Source organism: Bubalus bubalis, chromosome X (assembly GCF_019923935.1).
Source record: "Bubalus bubalis isolate 160015118507 breed Murrah chromosome X, NDDB_SH_1, whole genome shotgun sequence".
NCBI classification, from domain to species: Eukaryota; Metazoa; Chordata; class Mammalia; order Artiodactyla; family Bovidae; genus Bubalus; species Bubalus bubalis.
The window spans coordinates 89188762-89211653 of NC_059181.1; the positions used below are offsets into that span (position 1 = coordinate 89188762).

The 22892-nt window shown below is 44.3% G+C and overlaps 1 protein-coding gene and 1 long non-coding RNA gene across 7 annotated transcripts in view; one reads left to right on the forward strand and one right to left on the reverse strand.

Moving 5' to 3' along the window:
• Positions 1-271: 271 nt before the first annotated feature.
• The window catches only part of SLC25A53, a 56694-nt gene continuing 34073 nt past the window's right edge, over positions 272-22892 (reverse strand). For 5 of the 6 annotated variants that reach the window (XR_006548888.2, XR_006548890.2, XR_006548889.2 and 2 more), the window contains one exon: positions 272-2842. This is a non-coding gene — a long non-coding RNA (solute carrier family 25 member 53). Of the gene's footprint in view, positions 2843-12071; positions 12557-22892 lie in introns of those variants that run through there. The other variant, XR_003106618.3, reaches the window with a different exon arrangement.
• On the forward strand, positions 12592-15788 carry ZCCHC18 (zinc finger CCHC-type containing 18). The gene is given in 6 exon segments (XM_025275819.3): positions 12592-12958; positions 13160-13244; positions 13407-13491; positions 13944-14431; positions 14434-15179; positions 15181-15788. Coding segments are annotated over 3 exon segments (1209 nt in total). The 5' UTR covers positions 12592-12958; positions 13160-13244; positions 13407-13491; positions 13944-14067; the 3' UTR covers positions 15280-15788.

Sequence of the window (22892 nt, forward strand, 5' to 3'; positions counted from 1 at the left end):
TCTGATATTCAGTGAGGAATCCCCACAGCCAGGATCTATAGTCAGATCATTATAAATGACAATTTTGGTTTGGTAAGGAAGGAGGTGCATGTGGAGATCATTACATGATATCATTTATAAGGGAAAAACTGCAATGTATGTCATCTTGGAAATCCTCAAAATTCCAGAGTTAAAAATAAATATCAGACCATTAGGCAATGTCTCTGCGAATTTCAGATCCAAAGTGTTGCCAATAACAAACATGCCACCAATAACACAAACTCATCAAATGTCCCAGTTGAAAGTCACTTTTACTTATTGTTGGTATTATTATTATCATCATCAGCATCATTATCATTAGCACAAAACTAAATCCACTAATAAAACAAAAATTACACCCTAAAGTCTTCATGACAATGAATCAATAACATTATCTTCATGTACAAGGGACAGCACCCTGAGGATAAAGACCATATCACAGCTTGATAATCAATTCAATAATTCAGCCAACATTATTGAGCACCTAGGCACAATGGGAGATTTAAAAACATATACAAGAATCCCTGCTTTCAAGGAGTTTTACAGTCTAGTAGGAGGTATTGAAGAACATCAAGAACAGAGGACCACATGAGCTCAGTGACATAATGGAATCAGTGCCACGTATGAAGTGTAATTGGAGAGAGACATCACAAGAGACTAATGTCACATTCACTTAGGGGCAATCACATTCAGTAGGGGCAATCACATTCAGTAGGGGCAATCACATTCAGTAGGGGCAATCAGAAGAGACTCCTTAGAGAAGGTGGCATCTGAGCTGGGCTTTGAGGAACTGGAAGGATTTTGGCGAACTGGCATGTAGAGAACAGGTGTTGGAGGTGGAGAAGATAGAGCATGGCTATGGGAAAGTTAGTGGCATGTTTGAGGAGGGAATAATACTCCAGTTTGGCTAGGGTATGGGATCTATGTAAGTAGGAATGGTGTGATAATATGCTACATAGTTTATGGGGGGCATATTTTGAATGACTTTAAATGACAGGCTACAATTTCAGATCTTTAACTTATGTCACAGTAATTATATTTATCCATGGCAATAAAATATGCAATTATTGATGAAGAGATATAATCATTTCAGTTCCAGATTTCTTAGGGAAACTCAAGTGGTTACTAGGCAATGTTATTGCCTTGCTATCAGAAATGTCCCAGCGTGTAACACCAATCAATCAATAGTAGAATTTTCTATTCTGCATGTAACTAAACCTCTTCACTCAAAGTCTATTCTTTCCATCCATCCAAGGACCACACTTCTTCCCATTCCCACCAGTTCTTGTGGCATCTGATCAGTTGAGACAAGTCTAATTCAGGATTTCTAGCCACAACCACTACCCTGAAACTAGCACCAACAACTTTGAAAAGTGAGAGAGGTGGTGGCAGGGGTAGTGAACGTAGCCATCTGAAAAAGTCTCTGGAATCCCCATACCAAGAGTCAAGCTTAGTTCTCTGAAATTGGAATTCCTGGTCCTCCACTCAGTTTGGCCCAGAAGACAACTGGAGGGGTCCCAGAACTCACAGTGCCTGATTAAGGTCATCTTTTAGAGTTTCCTCTTAATGTCAGCAAATTCCTTAAAGGAATGACATTTCATGCAGGTGACATGTTACATAAAGCCTTCCTGTGTCTGCTTGAAGCTGTGGATAAACTGGGGTGAATTTCTTTTTCTAACCAAGGAACCCTATTGGGTTTTGTCTTTACACAACAGGCTGGTAGTTGGGACCTTCTCAAGTGTACTGACAGTTGAAAGATTTTGAAGAATAGTTGTATTAGGTGACCAAGCCAAAGAAGTAAGCTATTTAAGCCACCCCAGGAAGGCTTACAATAACAAGTTGCCATGGCCACACTACACTGCCTGCAGCCAGTCAGTCTTTCGGCTCTTTCCTGGAATGATACCTCCTCTGCAGGAAGTCATGGATAGCAGTAGTAAGGCCCCAGGTTACACTGGACCTTAGGATGACCAGGGAACCTCCCCGGTAGATCAGAAATACCTTTCGGCCCCGAGTGTCCCACACATCCTGGATAGAGGCCCATAAGCTTGGCATGCTCTGCCAGCCAATGTGGGACTGCATATTGGCAACCAGCACAATCAGAGGATACAGAACTAGGCAGGTGATTGTTCCATTGACACTCCCAGACACCAAGGCAGGAACCCAGTGGGGCAGGCCTTGCTCTGCCAAGCTATTCTGGATGGGATCCTTGAAGGAGAAATACAGAGCACTCCCCAGGCTGTTCCTGAGAAGGATAGGCCAGAAACCGCGATAGTAACCCTGTGACAGCCGGCCCCAAAGCCCATAAGAGTGAAATTCCTTGAGAATGCTGATGGTGCTGGGAAAGCGAGCTTGCTTGCGACCATCCTGGAGCACATTTTGCACCCTCTCAAAGGGGCTAAGTGCCACAGCCTCCACCACACCAGACATAAGCCCCGCAGCCCAGCGGTTCCCCAGGGAGTGTGGCCCAACAGGGGAGAGACAACACAGCATGCTATCGTATGTCCCAAACAGCAGAGTCCCTTGCAATGTCTTGGAGAGAAGAGGCGGGTAGATTCCCCGGTAGAAGTATTGAGGGCCTTCATGCCAAAGCTGCCGCACAGCCTCTGACACCGCCACAGCATGGATCTGTTGCCGGAACACAACCTTATAGATAGGAAAGGTCAGAAAAGTGGACATAAAGTTGGAAATGGCACCAAGGGCGTAGGCATGGGAGTGCCAGCTTCTCTTTCCTGGAGGCTCTTTTTGTGTCCAGTGCTGAAGCTCCTTCCTGGGAGAGTGGTTTTGTTCCCCCATGCTGAAGATACCTGGGTGCAGATGGAAGAAACTGGCAAGAGTGGAAAAAAAGAAGTTAGACTGACCAATGAAATCTTTTGGCAAGCATCTTCATTGCTTAGTTATAAACAGAGGCTCAAGAAACTCAGCTCTAAAGAAACAAATAATTCTCTGGGCCAGTTTCTGAGAAATATGTACACTCTTAAGAAAGAATTCCTCCACCTTAAATTAAAACAAAGGCAGTTAGTTTTGCTGAACAGAGTCACCTCTAGGGTGTTTTTCTGACCCAGCAAATATTCTCATATTCAAAGAAGGTTGAAGAATGAAGAAAATAAAATTAGTGAAGGAGGGCTCCCCATCCTTACTGCATTCACCATATGAAACTTTGCATTTGATAAACTGCTAAAATAATAAGTTGCTCTTCCCTTTCCAAAAAGTGGCACTATCTTCTACAGGCAGAAAGTCATTCAAAGGTTGTAGTCCAGTACTTTCTCTAAAAGATGGTAGTAAATTTAGGGAGCAGGGAAGCTCCTTGCTTCTTTTTTTGTAGATTCTTGATGATGTGCTAGCTGTTTCATGGCAACACCCCGCTCGCCTCTCCCAATTGAGGAACAGAAAGAGTAACTATTCCTGGAAGTTTAGCAAGAAAAGGCTCTATACATGACAGTTTCTGAGCTTAACCTTATAGACCTGTTGCTGTATAACAGTGCAGGTGTTCTTAATGTACAGGCTATTGACATTTGGGGCCAGATAATTCTTCATCACAGGTGCCCACCCTGTGTTCATACAATGTTTAGTGGTATCCTGTGGCACAAGTTGTGACCTACCCAGTTATGGCAAGAGGAGGGCATGGCAACCCACTCCAGTATTCTTGCCTGGAGAATCCCCATGGACAGAGGAGCCTGGCAAGCTACAGTCCACGGGGTGGCAAAGAGTCGGACATGACTGAGTGACTAAGCACAGCACAGCACAGCTATAACAAACAAAAATATCTAAAGACATTACCTTATGTCCTCAGGGTGAGGGAAGAAGATAAAATTGCCCTGGTTCAGAGCCACTATACTAGAGGGAAGAGGCTGTGCAAAGATTCCAAGCTATTGCTCCTACCTGGGAGTAGTCTGGGAGCAGTCTGGGAGCAGATGGAGTAGTATGAAAGGTAATTGCGGAGCCAGGGCCCATGAAAGAATTTTGGGATCAAGAAGAAATGAATGGTCGGTGCAGATCTGAGAACCTGAGGGAGTTGTCAGGAAGGAACTAGGGGTGAGAGGACAGGGTGTGGGGCTTGGGAATGGTGTGTGGAGAGGAACAGGAAGTGGTGTGGTGGGGGACAGGGGCATAGGGTGCCATGACTGGGCATCAGACTCACATCTAGATGGACAGGAAGCCTGGTAGAAACTGCAGACCCAGAGGTTTCACACAGAACCCTGGGCTGTGTAGTCCCCAGAGGCGAGGGCTATTGGGGATCTAGTTACACTAGCCCATCCAATAGGGACAAAGGGGTCACCAGGCTGAGGAACTGGGGGTGGGCTAGAAGCCAGGCCCTGCAAGAAGCCCACTGCAGCCTTCCCTGGGCTGCCGCACTCAAGAACTTGCCTTAAAGTGCTTCTCCTTCCAGAATGACCCCCATAAGCTTCTCCCTGGTTTCTTGCTCCTGCTCCATCCACAGTCCAGTACCTAACCTTACAACCCTACCCCTCTCAAGCCACAGTCTGTCTAGAGGGAGGGAGTAGAGGCTCAGCCTCCTGTGCTCTTCCACCAGCCCTCCCCTACCCTCAGCAGTTCGGAGGCCCTTAAGCCTCACATCCTTAACTCTCATGGCCAAGAGGCTGGGAAGGCTCCTCTGCTTTGGACTCTTTAGCTGAGAACTGGCCAGGAGCACAGGCTCAAGAGGCCCACTCCTTGCATCCTTCCAGGGCACTCCTGGGCCCATGGCAGCCCCCTCCATATCCCAGGAGCCAAAGCGGACCCCTCTCCTTGGAGGGGAGCTCCAATCACGCCCCCGAAGCCACAGGGGACCCCAAAATTACCCAACTGTCCTACCAAGGATTTATCTCCAAGTTTTATCTGCACCTGCATAAGGATGGGTGGTGAGGGAAGCATTTGTCCCCTCTTCTATCTCAGAATGCAGTAATGTTCCACTTCCTTCCCACATTTTCCTGAGTAACCTGTAAACATGTGTTGATTGACTGTAAGGCAGGCCAATTTAGCAGAAAGAAAACTGGGCTAGAATTTGGCAGACCAGAATTCTCAGTGCCAGTTCTCTTTTCAACTTCTTGTGTGACCTTTAGAAATATATTAACATCTTGGAGCCTCAAGCATCTCAATTATGAAATGAGCAGACACTGGGGGGTAGGGTAGGGGGATGTTCTCTAGGCATCCTCATACTGTGCATGTGGCAGGGGGTTGATGGAGAGGAATTCAGGCCAATATTTGATAGAGGAATTGTGCTTTTCCATCCCTGGTTCCTTCTGTTTTGGCCAATCTTTTTCAGGGATTAAAAGTGAACAATAATTTAGAAACAACTTACCTGAAATAGCTGTCATAATTTTATAAATCTAACTCATCCTGTTTTATGGGGGAGAGGGAGTCAATTTTTCTCCTATGTGTTTTCCTGTTAAAATGCCAGCCTTTGGGAACAGACAGTCCTGAGTATGAATTCTGCCTCCACCATTTGCTTAGTTGTATGACCTTAGGCAAGACACTTCACTCAGTCTCAGTTTCTTTGGCTACAGACGAGGGACAAGAGACCTCCCTCAAAAGGTTGTTGTAAAGAATAACAAAATAAAATGAGATAAAGTGGTTGACCATCCATGGCATGGTGGCCTCAGTCAACTGTATTTTTTTTAAGATGTTTCCCCACCTCACACCTATGCGGATGCTGCACATGCTCCTGCAGCACACTCAGAACCCTTTACAGTGGTATGGTGGGACAAATCCTGTGTCCACGTGGGAGACGAGGAAGACCTTTCTTCTGTGAATGCAAAGGTGTTATAAAAGCAATCCTGGACAGCCTGGCCCCTTACACAAGAATTCCAAAGTAGGGGCCTCAGAACAAGCCTGGAGTCAGCCTAGAGCAGTTACCCCATGGGCCCTATGATGTATCTCTTATGTTTATAACCTTGTAAAGTGGGTGGAAAGGATTCCAGACTCCCTGGATAGTCTAGCCCAGATGCACAGCCTGCATGATCATGCCAGGATCCAGCCCTATATGTATCCATTCATTCCAGGCATCCCTCTGCCAGTCCTTTGGTCTGTTCACAAACACATATCAATCACTGTGGGTAAGTCACTGTGAAGCAGGGGTGAACAGGACTTGGTACCAGCCCTGGAGGTCTTGGGAATCTAGTGGGGGAGACAGGTCAACAATGAGCTAAACTATACTGGAAGGCAAAACAAAGCTTACACTAATCAAGGACAGAGCAGGACATAAAAGCAATATATTTCACCTAGCATAGGGAGATATCCAGGGTGTCTTCCCAACCCAGGGATCAAACCCAGGTCTCCCGCATTGCAGGCAGATTCTTTACCAGCTGAGCCATAAAGGAAGTCCAAGAATACTGGAGTGGGTAGCCTATCTCTTCTCCAGAGGATCCTCCCGACCCAGCAATCAAACCAGGGTCTCCTGCATTGAAGGCAGATTCTTTATCAACTGAACTAACAGGGAAGTCTCTTGATGTAAGTGAAAGAGGAGAGTGAAAAAGCTGGCTTAAAATTCAACATTCAAAAAATGAAGATCATGGCATTTGGTCCCAACACTTCATGGCAAATAGATGGGGAAACAATGAGAGACTTTATTTTCTTGGGCTCCAAAATCACTGCAGATGGTGACTGCAGCCATGAAATTAAAAGATGCTTTCTCCTTGGAAGAAAAGCTATGACAAAGCTAGATAGCATATTAAAAAGCAGAGACATCACTTTGCTGACAAAGGCCCATATAGTCTAAAGCTATGGCTTTTTCAATAATCATGTATGGATGTGAGAGTTTAACCATAAAGAAAGATGAGCACTGAAGAGTTGATGCTTTTGAACTGTGGTGTTGGAGAAGACTCTTGAGAGTCCCTTGGACTGCTAGGAGATCAAACCAGTCAATCCTAAAGAAAGTCAATCCTGAATATTCACTGGAAGGACTGATGCTGAAGCTGAAACTCCAATTCTTTGGCCACCTGATGTGAAGAACTGACTCACTGGAAAAGACCCTGATGCTGAGAAAGATTGAAGGCAGGAGGAGAAGGGGACGGACAGAGGATGAGATGGTTGGATGGCATCACTGACTTGCTGCACATGAGTTTGAGCAAGCTCTGGGAGCTGGTGATGGACAGGGAAGCCTGGCATGCTGCAGACCATGGAGTCACAAAGAGTTGGACATGACTGAGCGACTGAACTGACTGACTGAGCATAGGGAGCAGTCTAAAATTTCTCTGAGAGGGGGCATCTGACTTGATTCTTAACCCACAAGCAGGCTCTAGTTAGATGTAGGAGTGAGGGCAGGAGTTCTAGGCTAAGGAAGCAGCCTAAAGCACAGATGCCTAAAAGCATGAGTGGTACCCGGTTCTGGATGCAGGCTGTGGGAAGGAGAGAGATCTGTGGCTGACAGAGACAAGTCAATTTATAATGAGGGCCTTATTTGTTTGCCCCACTGCATATAGCATAAAGATACAGACTATAGAATCAGATAGCCCTGGGTTTGAATTTCACTGCTCTACTTCCTAGCTTTATGACCTTGGCCAAGTCTCTTCCACTCTCTGAACCTCAGTACCCTTACCTGTAAAATGAGTGTCATGAAGGTTGCATGAGATGAAGTATACAAAATACTTAGTCAAAATACTTAGTATGATACCCCGTATACAAGTTGATCCATACATTATATTAGTAGTTGTATTTAAAAAATGAGATCCTAGGAATATAGGTAAGATTACAACATTGCTTTAAAGGCTGAAATCAGTCTAATAAACTGGGTCGTCTGCAGAGTGCATTTTAAATTGTTTGTTGGAAATGAACCAATCTATGAAACAGAAACAGAATCAAGGATATAGAAAACAGACTGGTAGGTGCCAAGAGGGAAGGAGTTGGGGAAGGGATGGAGTGGGAGGTTGGGGTTAGCACATGTAAGCTTTTATATATAGTATGGATAAACAACAAAGTCCTACTGTATGCTGCTAAATCGCTTCAGTCGTGTCCGACTCTGTGCAACCCCATAGACGGCAGCCCACCAGGCTCCCCTGTCCCTAGGATTCTCCAGGCAAGAACACTGGAGTGGGTTGCCACTTCCTTCTCCAATGCATGAAAGTGAAAAGTGAAAGGGAAGTCACTCAGTCATGTCCGACTCTTCGCGACCCCATGGACTGCAGCCTACCAGGCTCCTCCGTCCATGGGATTTTTCAAGCAAGAGTACTGGAGTGGGGTGCCATCACCTTCTCCAGTACTACTGTATAGAGCACTGATAACTCTATTCAGTATCCCATGAAAAACTATAATGGAAAAGAATATTAAAAGAATGTGCATATATATATATATATTTGTGTGTGTGTGTGTGTATATATATTTATATTTGTGTGTGTGTGTGTGTGTATATATATATATATATATATATATATATATATATATATATATATTTATATATTGGAGAAGGAAATGGCAACCCACTCCAGTGTTCTTGCCTGGAGAATCCCAGGGACGGGGGAGCCTGGTAGGCTGCTGTCTATAGGGTCGCACAGAGTCAGACACAACTGAAGCAACTTAGCAGCAGCAGCAGCATATACATATGTGCGTTCATGGGGTTCTCAAGGCAAGAATACTGAAGTGGTTTGCCATTCCCTTCTCCAGTGGACCACATTTTGTCAGAACTCTCCACCATGACCTGTCCGTCTTGGGTGGCCCTACATGGCATGGCTCATAGTTTCATTGAGTTAGACAAGACTGTGGTCCATAAAAGGAAATCAGTCCTGAATATTCATTGGAAGGACTGATACTGAAAATGAAACTCCAATACTTTGGCCACCTGATGTGAAGAACTGACTCAATGGAAAACACCCTGATGCTGGGAAAGACTGAAGGGAGGAGGAGAAGGGGACGGACAGAGGATGAGATGGTTGGATGGCATCACCGACGTGCTGGACATGAGTTTGAGTAAACTCCAGAAGATGGTGATGGACAGGGAAGCCTGGCGTGCTGCAGTCCATGGGGTCACAAAGAGTCGTACGCACCTGAGTGACTGAACTGGACATATGTGTATGCTAACTAGCTTCAGTCGCATCCAACTCTTTGTGACCCTATGGACTGTAGCTCACCAGGCTCCTCTGTCCATGGTATTCAAGAATACTGGAATGGGTAGCCATTTCCTTCATGGGATCTTCCCAAACTAGGGATTGAACCCGTGTCTCCTATGTCTCCTGCATCGGCAGGGGGTTCTTTACTACTAGTGCCACCTGGGAAGCTTTATACATATATGTGTAATATATATATATATATATATATATAAAACAATCATTTTGCTGTACAGCAGAAATTAACACAAGATGGTAAATAAACTCTATAGCAATTAAAATTGATTTTAAAATAAAATGAAAGGATTTTTTGTTTAAATTGTTTGTTTGGAAGACAACAGAGAAGAGTTGTCACGGGCTTTGGAGTCTGACGCAGCCCCAGACTGGAATCCCAGTGCCTCCACTTACAAGGTGTTTTAACCTCCCTGAAACTCAGTTTTCCTATTTGCAAAATGGGATAACAATGCCTGTCTCAGCATTGCTGAGAAGCTTAAATAAGATAACAAATGGAAAGTCCCTGGCACCAAGAAGGCAGGCAGCCAAGGGCAGCTATTATTGTTTCAACTAATAGTGTTACCTTCATAACTTTCAGTCTTTTAAGGTTTCTTTGTTACAGTTGGAAAATGTGGTGTCATTAGAACCATGAATTGGGAAGTATTCCCACACACTGATGCCAGAGATCAGGGATACCTTTATCTAACTGGAGCCGGTTCAGCAAATCCTCCTCCCAGCCTTGCACAAAGAGACCTTCACTTTGTTCTAAGGGCCCAATCAAGGCACCAGCATACAATCTTTCTCTTTCCACTATTTTTTGTCAGAGCTACAGGATCTACCCTTTGTCCTACTTGATCCCACCCCCACCAACTCCAACTGTAGATCACCTACTTTGGCAGTGAAGCCAATTTAAACACAGAATAAGAGTCTGCAAGAGACCTGGGGTCAGGTGTCATGATATTGGGGAGCAGAGCAAGAGTCTGAAGGAAATCCAAGAGCTGTGCCAGCCTCACCCCTGGTTATGTGAGGTGAGGCTTCACTCTACTTCCTACATCCTCCACCCTCCATCCCCTTGCTACTGTTCTACCCATGAGAAATTCCACAGTCCTCAGATGGAAAGTACTTAAACTCCAAATTTGCATTGTTTACTCCAAGGAACTCTATGTATTGAGGTAGCCAATGAGAAGGCAGAAAGGAACAGGTAAAGTTCCTTGGCAGGTTGAACACAGCCCAACAGCAATGACAAGACATCAGATTATTTGCTTGCTTCCAAACATCAGGAATCAAGAACAAGCCCAGAAGGGGGGCCTCCTAACCACAATCTACATAAGGGAAGTAAGACCTGCTCTTCAAGAACCAGAAGTCATGGAAAATGGTGCAGATTTCTCTGTCACGGGCTTCACGGCCCATTCACTCTGGACAGCCCTGCATGCTGTTTCCATGGAGTTGCTCCTTCTCTGCGGCCAGTGATTCCAAATCCAGCAAAGGAGAGGTCCCCTCAAGAGCTCACAGAAGGGCAACCTAGCAACGTGTCCTCAAGCCAGGAAATAAAAGAGCTATATCAGCGGCAGAGAGCTGTATTTAGGGGGTTAGATCAAATTATGTTCCGTTTCTCATACTTCTTCCTCAAGTACAAATTGAAAGAGAAAATGTTAGGAAGAAAGATTGTAGGGGAGTGGTTCTTAACCATTTCTGGGCCACAGACTCATTTGAACATCTACAAAGCTGTGAACTCAGAAGAATATACATAGTTGAAATTCTACTCTTCACAAACAATTTCAGGAAGGACCCTAGGTAGGAACTTCTGCTCTCAAGTTACATTTCACAACAGCTACCATATGGAGAGATACATTGGCCACATCTTCATTTACTTATTGCCATAAGCATAATTTAGTGTCTCTAGCAATGGTTCACAAACCACTCTACATCTCAGAATTAACTACAGCACTGGTTAAAAATATAAATCACCCTCCCTAGCCCTAGTTCTTAGTAAATCTGGATCCCCCAGAGGCAGAGCTTAGGAATCTGTATTTCTAACAAGCTTTTCAAAATGATTCTGAGGCAGCCAGCTTCATATCCATACTTTGGTTAATAGCATGGATTCTGGTGTCAGAGAGATATGATACAAGTTCTGGCTTCACCTTTTAATTTCAGGCAAGTCATTTTACCTCTCTGAGTCTTGTCTCCTTTCAGGTCATAAGCTGTAAAAAATAATGTTTTACTGAAAGAAAAAGCAAGCAGCCTGCTGTAGTGTAAAACAGAGAAAGAAAATGTCTCAGTTTTCTTATTCTGTACAATGGGTACCATACAAGTTTCCTACCTCTTCCCCTACCCCTCTTTGCATTGCCTCTCCAAGCCCTCCTTCAGCACTACCAGCACACTAAGACTGCAGCTGAGCTGGTTTAAGACCACTCATGTAAAAAAAATGCCCTCTAGGCAGCTCAGATCGGCAAAGAGTTGGTATTTGGAAAACAACAGAGTAAAACCGGATGCTGATATTTATTTGCTGTGTGATGTGGGGCAAGCCGCCTAACCTTGTGCCTGTTTCCTCATCTGAAAAATGGAGATAATAGTCGTTGCTCACTAATTCTATATAGTTCCAAATGGGCCTTCCCATCTCCACTTTGGCTTTGGCTTTTCTCAACTAACCCTCAGTCTGAGAGTAGAGAGGAGTAGGGGGCAGCATTTGAAATCAGACTTGTAGACTTGAGTGTGAGCTCTTACCTCTGCACTTCCTAAGAATAGTGACTGGGTGCTTAAGTCCCCTCTCTGTTAAGTGGGCATACTGCTACCTCCTTCGCAAGGCTGTTGAAAATAAACGAGTTGTCCGTGACAGCCCATTTGCACGTAGAAAGCGCTCAGTAAATGCTTTTTCCCCCTTCCCTCTGTACAAAGGTGAGGAACTTGCACTGTTCGCTTGATGTCTGTCCCACCTCGTGTTGAAGGCATCTGGTCTCAAAGCGTGGAGGACAGAGGTGGAAGAGGTGAAAGAGAAAGAAAGCGAGGGGCAAGCAGCAAACTCACGGTAAAATGCCAATCGGCAGGGTCCGAGAGTCCGAGCTGCACTTGACACCGCACCGGCTTCCGCGCCTGTGTGCCGCAGCCCCCGCCGGCCTGCTACTCCTTTTTGCTAGCAATGGCCCTGAGCAGGAGACTGCGCGGGGAGGCCGCCCCCTCGCCCCGCTGATTGGCCTCGCCAACCGACTCATCATGCTCTTTGTCTCAACCCGCAGAGGTTAAAAGAAGCGGCGGCTGCTGGGAGCTAACAGCGAGTGGGCGGGGGAGGCCTCTGCTGCCTTGGGAACCGAGCTGCTTCGACCCAGCTACCCAAAGCTGGGTGAAGAGGCTCCGTCTGGAGGCTCTGAGTTGGTTAGCGGTAGAGGAGGCGTCCGGAGAAGGCAATGGCAACCCACTCCAGTACTCTTGCCTGGAAAATCCCATGGACGGAGGAGCCTGGTGGGCTTCAGTCCATGGAGTCGCTAAGAGTCGGACACGACTGAGCGACTTTACTTTCACTTTTGACTTTGATGCACTGAAGGAAATGGCAACCCACTCCAGTGTTCTTGCCTGGAGAATCCCAGGGACGGCGGAGCCTGGTAGGCTGCCGTCTATGGGGTCGCACAGAGTCGGACACGACTGAAGCGACTTAGCAGCAGCAGCAGCAGAGGAGGCGTCATCCTTTTTCACTGCAGGGCCACGGCGACCAGAAGGTGGCATCCACACCTGTCCCCGCCAGAGCATTCGCTGTCCACCGGCCGAGCACAGGTAACGAAAAAGGGCGCGATTGCCTGTCCCGGAGAGAGGAGGGAAGAGCTCCATCAGGATTGGGCGGCTCTATTGTTTACCAAATCGCGAGGGCTGAAAGGCAGCCGAAGGAGCACTCCCGCGGCCCGGCTGCGCAGAGACAGGAGGTGGGTTCTACTGAATGATGCCAAATGGGTAGGATTTGCCTAGATTGACAGGAGAACGTTTTCAGGGGGATAGTTAGGGGGCGGGAAGCAGGGGGGATCGCAAGCTGTCTGCCTTGAACCCCCTTTGCATCTCCTGATCCCTTCCTGGTGAGGCATATGTGGGTGTGTGTGTCCAACTCCCATTCCCTCTCTCCGTGGCAGACCACCAAAGTCGAATTCGAACTCAATTTCTGTGCGGCTGATTGCGGAGCTGGTAGGACAACGATTTCCCGGAGTGGATTCAGGGGTATGTAATAGAGGGTCACTTTGGCTTGTATTCACAAGGTGGGAGAGGGAATTCTCCGTCTGGCTACTGTGGAGGGAGGGGTCGAGGGAGCGAGATGAGGGATGAAACTCCTTCTAACCCTTCCCTTCCCTGCCCTGCTTTGCCCTCCGCCATGGCCTGAAGACTGAGATCTGCAATCTCGCGTGGACAGAGGTCAACCTACCTCGGAATCCAGCTTTCTAACTCAAGCTCTTGTTGTGAAATAAAGGTGCGCATTTGTTTCCAAGCTCATATAGGAATCTGAGAAATAACGGGGGAAACTTTGAGAAGGGGGTGTGGTTGAGACCTGAAACCGTCAGTTTCATGGAGATCTTATTTGCTACCACAAATCTGTGAGACTTAGACCACTGCTCTCTATTTTGAGAGCCCAATATGGGCTCTAAGCACTATTTCACCTAGAATTCTAAGCCGCTGTTGCCTTCCTTCCTGGAGGATTCTCGGGAGAGCACAGTTGCAGATCTGAAAAGCACCCTGCTAGCACGGGAACACCCATTAACTCCTGAAGATTGTAATTGCCAGTTTCCTGCAGGATATTTTCAGGGCAGTAGCCGAATGGAAAATGTACCCGCAGAGTGTTCAGGAACGTAAAGGAAGCGACCGCAAACTGCTCCATGCAGTCTACTACCTTACTAACCTTTTCCCCCCTTCTTCTCTTTACAGACCCTACTGAGATACAAGGAAGATGGAGCCCAGGAACGTTGCTTTGGGGATTTCTCCTGCAGATTAGGCTTTTCTAGAAAGGCTGAGCATTTTGTTACATTCATATAGATGATCATTGTCAGTCATGGCCAGCATCATTGCACGTGTGGGTAACAACTGGCAGCAGAATACAGCCTTGCCACCCTGGGCCCATTCCATGTTGAGGTCCCTGAGGGGGAAGGGGAGTCTTGGTCCTTCAAGGGTCAACATGGCAGAAGGAAAGATGAAATTGTTCTCCGGGAGGGTGGTGCCAGCCCAGGAGGAAGAAACCTTTGAAAACTGGCTGATACAAGTCAGTGGGGCCCTGCCAGATTGGAATATGTCTGAATAGGAAAAGCTCAAGCGCTTGATGAAAACCCTGAGGGGCCCCACATGGGAGGTGATGCGTTTACTGCAGACAGCCAACCCCAACCTCAGTGTGGCAAATTTCTTGTGTGCCATGAAGTTGGTGTTGGGGATTCTGAAAGCAGAGTCACTGCCCATGGCAAATTTTTTAACACCTTGCAGGCACAAGGGGAGAAAGCCTCCCTTTGTGTAATCCGTTTAGAGGTGCAGCTCCAGAACGCTATTCAGGCTGGGATAATAGCTGAGAAAGATGCAAATCAGACACGCCTGCACCAGCTCCTTTTAGGGGCTGAGCTGAATGGGGACCTGTTCTTCAGGCTGAAGAATCTTCTCAGGATGTATGCAAATGAGCAGGAGTGTCTCCCCAATTTCCTGGAGTTAATCAGGACGATAAGGGAGGAAGAGGATTGGAATGACACTTCTATGAAACGGAAGCGGCCCAAAAGATCTGAGCTAATCATGGAGACAGCAGTAAGCCCTGTGGCATTTCAGGGCCCCCAGGCAATGGCCATCAGCACTGCTGATTGCGATGTGATAGAAGTAGATGATACCCTTAATGACTCACATGAGGATGTGATCATGGTGGAGTCTCAGAACCCTCCACTTACATCCATAGGTGCCCCTCCCCTCAGGGTCAGGGCCAGACTTCAGGATCAAATACTGGTCATTGATTCCCTAAACAGTTCTCAGGCTCAATCTCCTTCTACCAGTGGTGGTTCTGCATATAACAATGATGGTCCTGGGGATATACGTAGAACCAGGAAGAGAAAATATACTATCCACTGTTCATACTGTGGTGAGGAGGGCCACTCAAAGGAAACCAGTGATAGTAAGAGCAACAAGGCCCAGGTGTTTTGAGAATCTGATCATCACCCTGCAAAAGCTGATACATACAGAGGAGACATCAAAAGATATCCCAGGCAAGCACAGTGGCCTCTCTGAGCCACAGTAATGTGCTAGACCCAGCCCTAAGTGAACCCTTAACTGTATTCAGAGACTGCTGATGGGGAAAACTAGGGTAGGCTGGGGGAGGCTTCTATGTGCGTGAATTAATCCACAAAGTGGCTTTCTTTGGGGAAGAAGAGATTGTAGATACCAGCAAAATGAAGAAGACAGCCTGACCTCTGTCCCTGCTTCTCCCTCCATCTGCCTAAGGGTCTATGTGTGTGTCTATTTCCTTGATGATTGTGTTCCTTTTGTGAAAGGAGTACAAGTTATTGTTAAACTTTCAGAGACCGAAGGAAACTACAAAAACTGAAGTGCAAATTACCTGAAACTCCCCACCCTTGCATAACCATTGTCAGTCCTTGGATGAATGGGTTTCTAGATATCTCCCTATTCCTGTGTACCAAGATAGATATTATATACAGATAAAAGTGATCAAATATAAGTGTTATTCTATGCTGTGTATTTTTTCACCAAACAATATATGTTGTGGACTTTTATGTCAATTCATAAGCATCAAGTATGCTTGCTGTCTCTGTGTGAGATTACTTTTAGGAATACAGAAGGAAAATGATAAGAAAACTAAATACAGAAGCTTTTAAATGGGGGGAACTCATACTGTGAAGTGGAGTTTTATCAACCTCATTTACAGATGAGGAAAACGGAAGCTGAAAGGAGCTATCTCCCAGAGTCCCCTATCACAACTGACCTATGGCACTGAACTAAATCTGTGTCCAATGGACTTACCTGGTGGTCCAGTGGCTTAGACTCTGTGCTCCCAATGCAGGGGCCCTGGGTTTCAATTCCTGGTCAGGGAACTATATCCCATATGCCACAACAAAGAGTTCACATGCCTCAACTAAAAGATCCTGTGTGCTGCAACTAAGACCTTGCACAACCAAATAAATAAATACATACATTTTAAAAATAATGCCCCAGTGCTTTCTTAGCTAATACATCTTGAGAAATCTGATGACAGACAGGGGAGGGGGCAATAATAGGAAATGGGTATTTCAGGGGCTCCATTCCTGTTCACTTTGGGAAGGGGCGGTGTTCCCTTCCCTGAGCAGATTCCTTAAAGTGCTACCATTAATGCTTCTGAACAACACCCCGTGGCAAAAAGACTACCCTTTGGGTTGACACTACCCTCTGCCTCCCCCTCAACTGCAGACAAAGCAGCTGCTCATGAGAGTTCAGTACCAGGAGACTTGGGATGACCCTGGCTTCACCCTAGCTACATGCTAGGGGACACCAGAAGCTCAAGAACTCCCGGCAAACCTCCCTCTGACCCAAGAAATTGAAATCACTGGGGAAAGATGAAAAACAATCTGGATGCCAGGGCATGAGAAAATACAGGGGACCCCTCCCCCACCACGGGGCAGGATATAGCTCCAATCAGGCCCCCAAAGCCACAGGGGAGCCCAACATTCTCAGACTCTTACAGGCTTATAGTCTCCATCCTATTCTCTAAACCGGCCCTTAGAAGGAATCTGCCCCCTATTTATCCAAGATTAAAATATCACTCCTCTTTCTACTCACCTTTTCTCAATTTTACTCCATAATCACTTGTTGACTGATTTACACAAATTAAGTTTATGCCGTCATAATTTCTCTCTGGGACCAGACAGAGTATAAAGAAAAATAAATAAATGCTACACCAACCAGTGCCCTCCTTTACACTGGAGTTAGCTTGGGGATTCAGTATAGACCACTTCTTTGATAACCTCTAATTCATCCCCCGTTTCTTCCAGCCTCTATCTTCTTCTATGTCATTTAAAGCTGAAATTGTCTTAAGTTTTATTTCTACAAAACAATGCAAATCTGTGAGTTTATTTCATTTCACATGACACTGGCTTTTCTTTTATGCAGGAAGTATGTATTTTCTGTTTGGAAGACATGGGAGACATGGGCATTCAGATCAGACTGAGGGTAATAGCCAAAAGAAAGCTTTTAGATAATTTTTTGTCTGATAGGTTTCAATTAAGATTATGGGTTTTCTTCCTTTCTTTCTCCCTAATCTTTTTTTTTAAATTTAAATTTATTTATTTTAATTAGAGGCTAATTACTTTACAATATTGTATTGGTTTTGCCATACATCAACATGAATCCGCCACGGATGTACACATGTTCCCAATCCTGAACCCCCCTCCAACCTCCCTCCCCATGCTGCGAGATGAAATGAGTCTTTTGTCAGATGTTAGCCTTTGAAATACCTTCTTTTGCTTTATCTCCCTCCTTCTAGATATGATCTTCTCTAACACCCCAGTCTCATAGTTTCCCCTTCTAAGATCTTTTTGATGCCTCTCAGTCTTCTTTGCTGCAACTTCTTTCTCTTCCTGACTGTTCCATAATAATAGTGACAGAAATTAAAATCACCACAACTGTGACTTACTAAAAGCACATTATGTGTCAGGAACTCCTGTTCTAAGCCCTTTAATGGAATATAGCTCTTTAATCTTCATAGAAACCTCAGAGGGTAGCTATTACTATTTCTAATTTACTATTAATATTAATTTAATTACTATTAACTGCCACATATTTCTGGAGAAGGAAATGGCAACCCATTCCTGTATTCTTGCCTGGAGAATCCCATCGACAGAGGAACCTGGCAGACTACAGTCCATGGGGTCACAATGAGTTGGACACAACTGAGCAACTGAGCATGCAATGCACACCACATATTTCAGATGAGGAAACAAACTGGAAAGGTAGGAAATGACCTAGGATCATGCAGCTAGTTCATGATGAACCGCAGATGACACTCCTGACTGGCTGACTCCAAAGCTTACTCAGGTTAACTCTCAGGCACCGTCCTATATGATGTAGATGCTGTCATCTGTGCATGACACATGAGGAGACTGAGGTCTACACACAGGAAGTGATTAGCCAAACATCATAAGAGTAAGTGGCTTGTGTGTCACACTCAGGGATGGAATCTTTAAGGAACCTTTCTTTGACACAAAAAAAGACTTTTCTACCTTTCTTTCTCTTTCTCTCCAGGTTGCAGCTGCCTGGCAACATCCCCTCCCCCTCCTTCAGTTGTAGTCACATACCATTTCTATGTTTTAAGTGCAAATGGTTGTAAATTTAACATATGCAAGAGGTGAAAGCCACAGAAGTCAGTGGGGAAGAGATGAATTGTTCAATTAGTGGTGCTGGGGGGACTTAATGACCTGATTGGAAAAAAGATCTGTTTACTTTCTACCATGACATTAAATATGAATTCCAGATAAATTTGAGAAATAAATGCAGATTTTATGCATGTGTACACTAATTTTTAATAATATATTGTTGTTATGAAGGGAATGAACAGAATCAAATGTTCAAAAGCAACATTTAAAACTGCAAGAAAATAAATATTTATTAAATCTCTAGACTGCAGAAGACTTTCTATGGTTAGGAATGACGAAAGAAATTATACAGTAAAGGCCAATAACAAAAGATAGCATTGGCAGAAATAAAAGACTAACAGAAAGCTGAGAAATATTATCAACAAATAATAAGACAATAATAATAGCAAACTTTTATTGTAGATAGCTAACATTTACTAATTAAGGTCTTACACAGTACCACGCATATTCTAAGAGCTCAACATGGTTTCATTTCATTCTCATAATAAACCCTAAATAAATAGATAGATCCTGATATTATCTCCAGGTTCTAAAACATTCTTATTTAAGAGGGAAAAAAACAGAAAGCATAAAATGCAAATATACACCTTAATAAATTACTGTACAGCAAACCACCACAAAGATCAAGAAATAAAACATTACCGGAACTCCTGAAATCCCTGTGAGCTGCTGTAAAATCACAACCTGTTGACTTTCCCCTAAAGGAAACCACTCTCATGATAGTTATAGCTATTACTTTTATTATTAATTATTATTTTATGGCTTTTCTTTAGAGCTTTGATGCTGGGAGCCAGTGTGAGGAACTCCGCCCGTGGCAAAGGTCATGAGGAAGGAGGCTCGACATACGCAAAGGTGGGATCAAGCCTCAGGAGTCCCCCTGGAAATTCTCGAGCATCTACCCCCAAAACCAGAGTCTGCCTACTTTACTGCTTTGTGCTCTCACCTACACCTCTGACTTTACGGGGGGGGGGGGGGGGCCCTGTCCCCCGCCACCATCTCTCTCTGAAAAAGAGTTAACTTACAGCTCCAGTTAATAAAGTTCCTGGGCGTAACAAGAGTGTTTTAGTTCACAAACCCCTCAGATGGCTCTCTAACTTGACTGACATGTTTACCCGGACTCCTACAGCTATGCATACGATTGTTTACAGTCTCCCAACCACGAGAGCTATGGGGTGCTTAAGATATTCAAATAGTATAGAGCCTCTCGGAGAGTTAGAAATTGTCAGAATAGAACTAGTAGAAGATTTCATTGTTGAGCCAATGCTTGCTGCCAAGTTTCCACATCCCCTGTATTGTATCCTTGGAAGTGTATTAATTAATATAGTTGGTATGTAGAAAAAATAAGTAGTGGCCTTGGTGTTAACAACTTTAGACCCTTAAGGTAATAAACTCTTTCCTTTGTTGTAAACCCACTGCACCTTTGCCCTATAGGAATGCAACTTTATCTAACACCTTCGGAGGATGGCGCCAAACTTTAAAATAATTACTCTTAGAGAAAATAAGTCTAATGGTTGACAAACCTTTGTCAGAGTCATAAAATGTTAACAGGCCTTCTGGCCAGAAGATGATGTAAATCATCTAAACCATTTGTATACGATAAGTTTGCAGAAAAAAAAAAAAAAACAACCCTGGTTTCGATAAGGATCAAAGACTGCTGACTTTGCATGATTTCACACCCCCTATTATCCTCTATGTGCAACTTAGGGTATAAAAGCCCCTGTTGAAAATAAAGCTACGGGCCTTGCTCACCGAAGCTTGGTCTCCCCATGTCGTTCTTTCTCTCACCTTCTGGCTGAATTCCCATCTGGAGCGTGGAGGCTCGTCAAGCCTACTAATTTTGCCTGGGCTTCTAAGATCTGACCAGGGAGGCCTTAGTATCTCCTCTCCTTCGGGAGAACGGAAGGACGCCTGCGGCCTACGTAGGTGAACGCAAACTCCTTGTCTCGGAGTTTTATTGGTTTTCCACGTAAACCAAGTTATTCAGCCTCTTTTCTCCACTGAATTTTCTCACTGAGCTATCCCTATTTAACCACTCTTTATATCTCTAATTAATACTTAATTAAGCTATTGCTATTCTAAATCACCTATGCCATCATCCTGAGGGAATCCCTGGATCCAACCGGGGCTGGACCCCGGTACTTTACAACTCAAATATGAATCTCCAACACTGTTTTTTTTTTTAACATTACTTAAACAGAACTAATGATACCAAACTCGAGTCTCCGTGCCCTTCACTTACTCAGCAAGGCCAATCTACCAACACTGGTTGTGATAAAAGTACAGTGTTTATTGCCAGGCACCATGCAAGGAAAACGGGCAGCTCATGCTCAAAGACTGAACTTCCCAGTGGCTTGCAGGGAATGGTTAAAGGCAACACTTGGTACTGGTAAGGCCTCCAGCTCAATGACTTGCTTTTAACTAGTTGGTGGTGAAGTAATAATGTGATGTTTTGGGAATCTTAATCATCAACCTTCCTCATTTCTTAATGTGCCCCTAAGACTCTTTAACCTTGAGCTACTATAGACTTTAACATGTAATATTTAAAGGCCAATTAGCTCTCAGTTCAGTTCAGTTCAGTTGCTCAGTCGTGTCCAACTCTTTGCGACCCCACGAATCGCAGCACGCCAGGCCTCCCTGTCCATCACCAACTCCCAGAGTTCACTCAAACTCACATCCATCGAGTCAGTGATGCCATCCAGCCATCTCATCCTCTGTTGTCCCCTTCTCCTCCTGTCCCCAATCCCTCCCAGCATCAAAGTCTTTTCCAATGACTCAGCTCTTCGCATGAGGTGGCCAAAGTACTGGAGTTTCAGCTTTAGCATCATTCCTTCCAAAGAACACCCAGGACTGACCTCCTTTAGAATGGAGTGGTTGGATCTCCTTGCAGTCCAAGGGACTCGCAAGAGTCTTCTCCAACACCACAGTTCAAAAGCATCAATTCTTCAGCATTCAGCTTTCTAAGAAATCACAAAATTACCTAAACTTTCAAATAGTTTGGGGAGTTGTATCTAAACTTCTTTAATGGAGCTTTTCAAATACACACAAAGGTGTATCGAATGGTATAATGAACCCCCATTTCCCATCACCCAGCTTCAAGAATTATCAACATTTTTGCCTCTTGATTCATCTATAATCCTTCATATTTTAATGGGTTATTTTTACAGCACTTACTAAATATCATATCAAATGGTATGATTCTTCTGTACTCTATCCATGCTTATATTTCCCCTTTTTCCATTCTGAATATTTTTTATTGGGGTAAAATTCATGTAACATAAAATCTCCCATTTTAAGCATACAATCTAGTGGCATTTGGAATACATTTTTTAAAATTTTCTCTTTATTCTCAGTAGATTTTTCCAAAAGTTTACTAGTCTTTTGGACAAATTTGGTTTAGCTGACTTTTCTATTGTTTGTTTTCCACTTCATTGATTTCTACTCTTATCTTTACCAGATGTTCCCTTATACCTTAACTAAATTATTATATTGGACATATGCTGCATATATTTTCAGTCTCTTTTGCAGTCTTCATTTAAAATATACACTCTTTGGCTTTAAATATGCTTTTGAGTATTGTTTGAGGTGTATTCTACAAGCCTGGCTGAAACTCAGATCTTTCATTATCATTCAGTTCTACATGTTTAATTATTCATTTCCAGCAGTTTCAGGTACTTCTCAGGCTGAAGACCAATGGCAGAATGCAGCCTCAAAACAATCACAGGTTTCTGTAGACTTCTAGATCCACAAGTTCCAACCATTTTACCATCACCTTAGCTAAATATCACATCTTGAGGTACTCAACTAAAAAAAAGGATGATCTCACTTGCATTTTCTGGAATGAGAAATTTTTTTGGCTTTTTTGTTTGGCTATCCTACATCCTCCTTTTGTGAAAATGCAACTACCCTCAATAACATATGGATGAAAAAGAAGATAATCAGAAATTTAGTTTCAAGCAGGACATGTTGCTACACTGCACAGACTAAACCATATTCTTGAATCTAGCTTTTGGGAGTTGGGTACTGGCTGGGTGATTGGGCACTGTCTGAGCTCTTTGAGTAGTGATACCGTGATTCCAATATGAATATTGTACTTTGTATAAAAATGGCCAGTCAGGTTCCCTATGGGGGGGTTGGGCAGTTTGATCAAGAGAGGAGGGACATGATTTGCACAGTCTTGAAACCCTGGCTCTTTTTGTTATAAGTTGTATGAATTTGTGCTCTGTGCTTCACCTTCCTCATTGGTAAACTGGAGAAATAACAGGAAGTCCCTCAAAGAGTTGTGGTAAGAATTAAATGTGTGAGCATTTCCAAAGCTTTAAATACTGCCTGATGTTCAAGCTGGTTTTAGAAAAGGCAGAGGAACCAGAGATCAAATTGCCAACATCCGCTGGATCATCGAAAAAGCAAGAGAGTTCCAGAAAAACATCTATTTCTGCTTTATTGACTATGCCAAAGCCTTTGACTGTGTGGATTACAATAAACTGTGGAA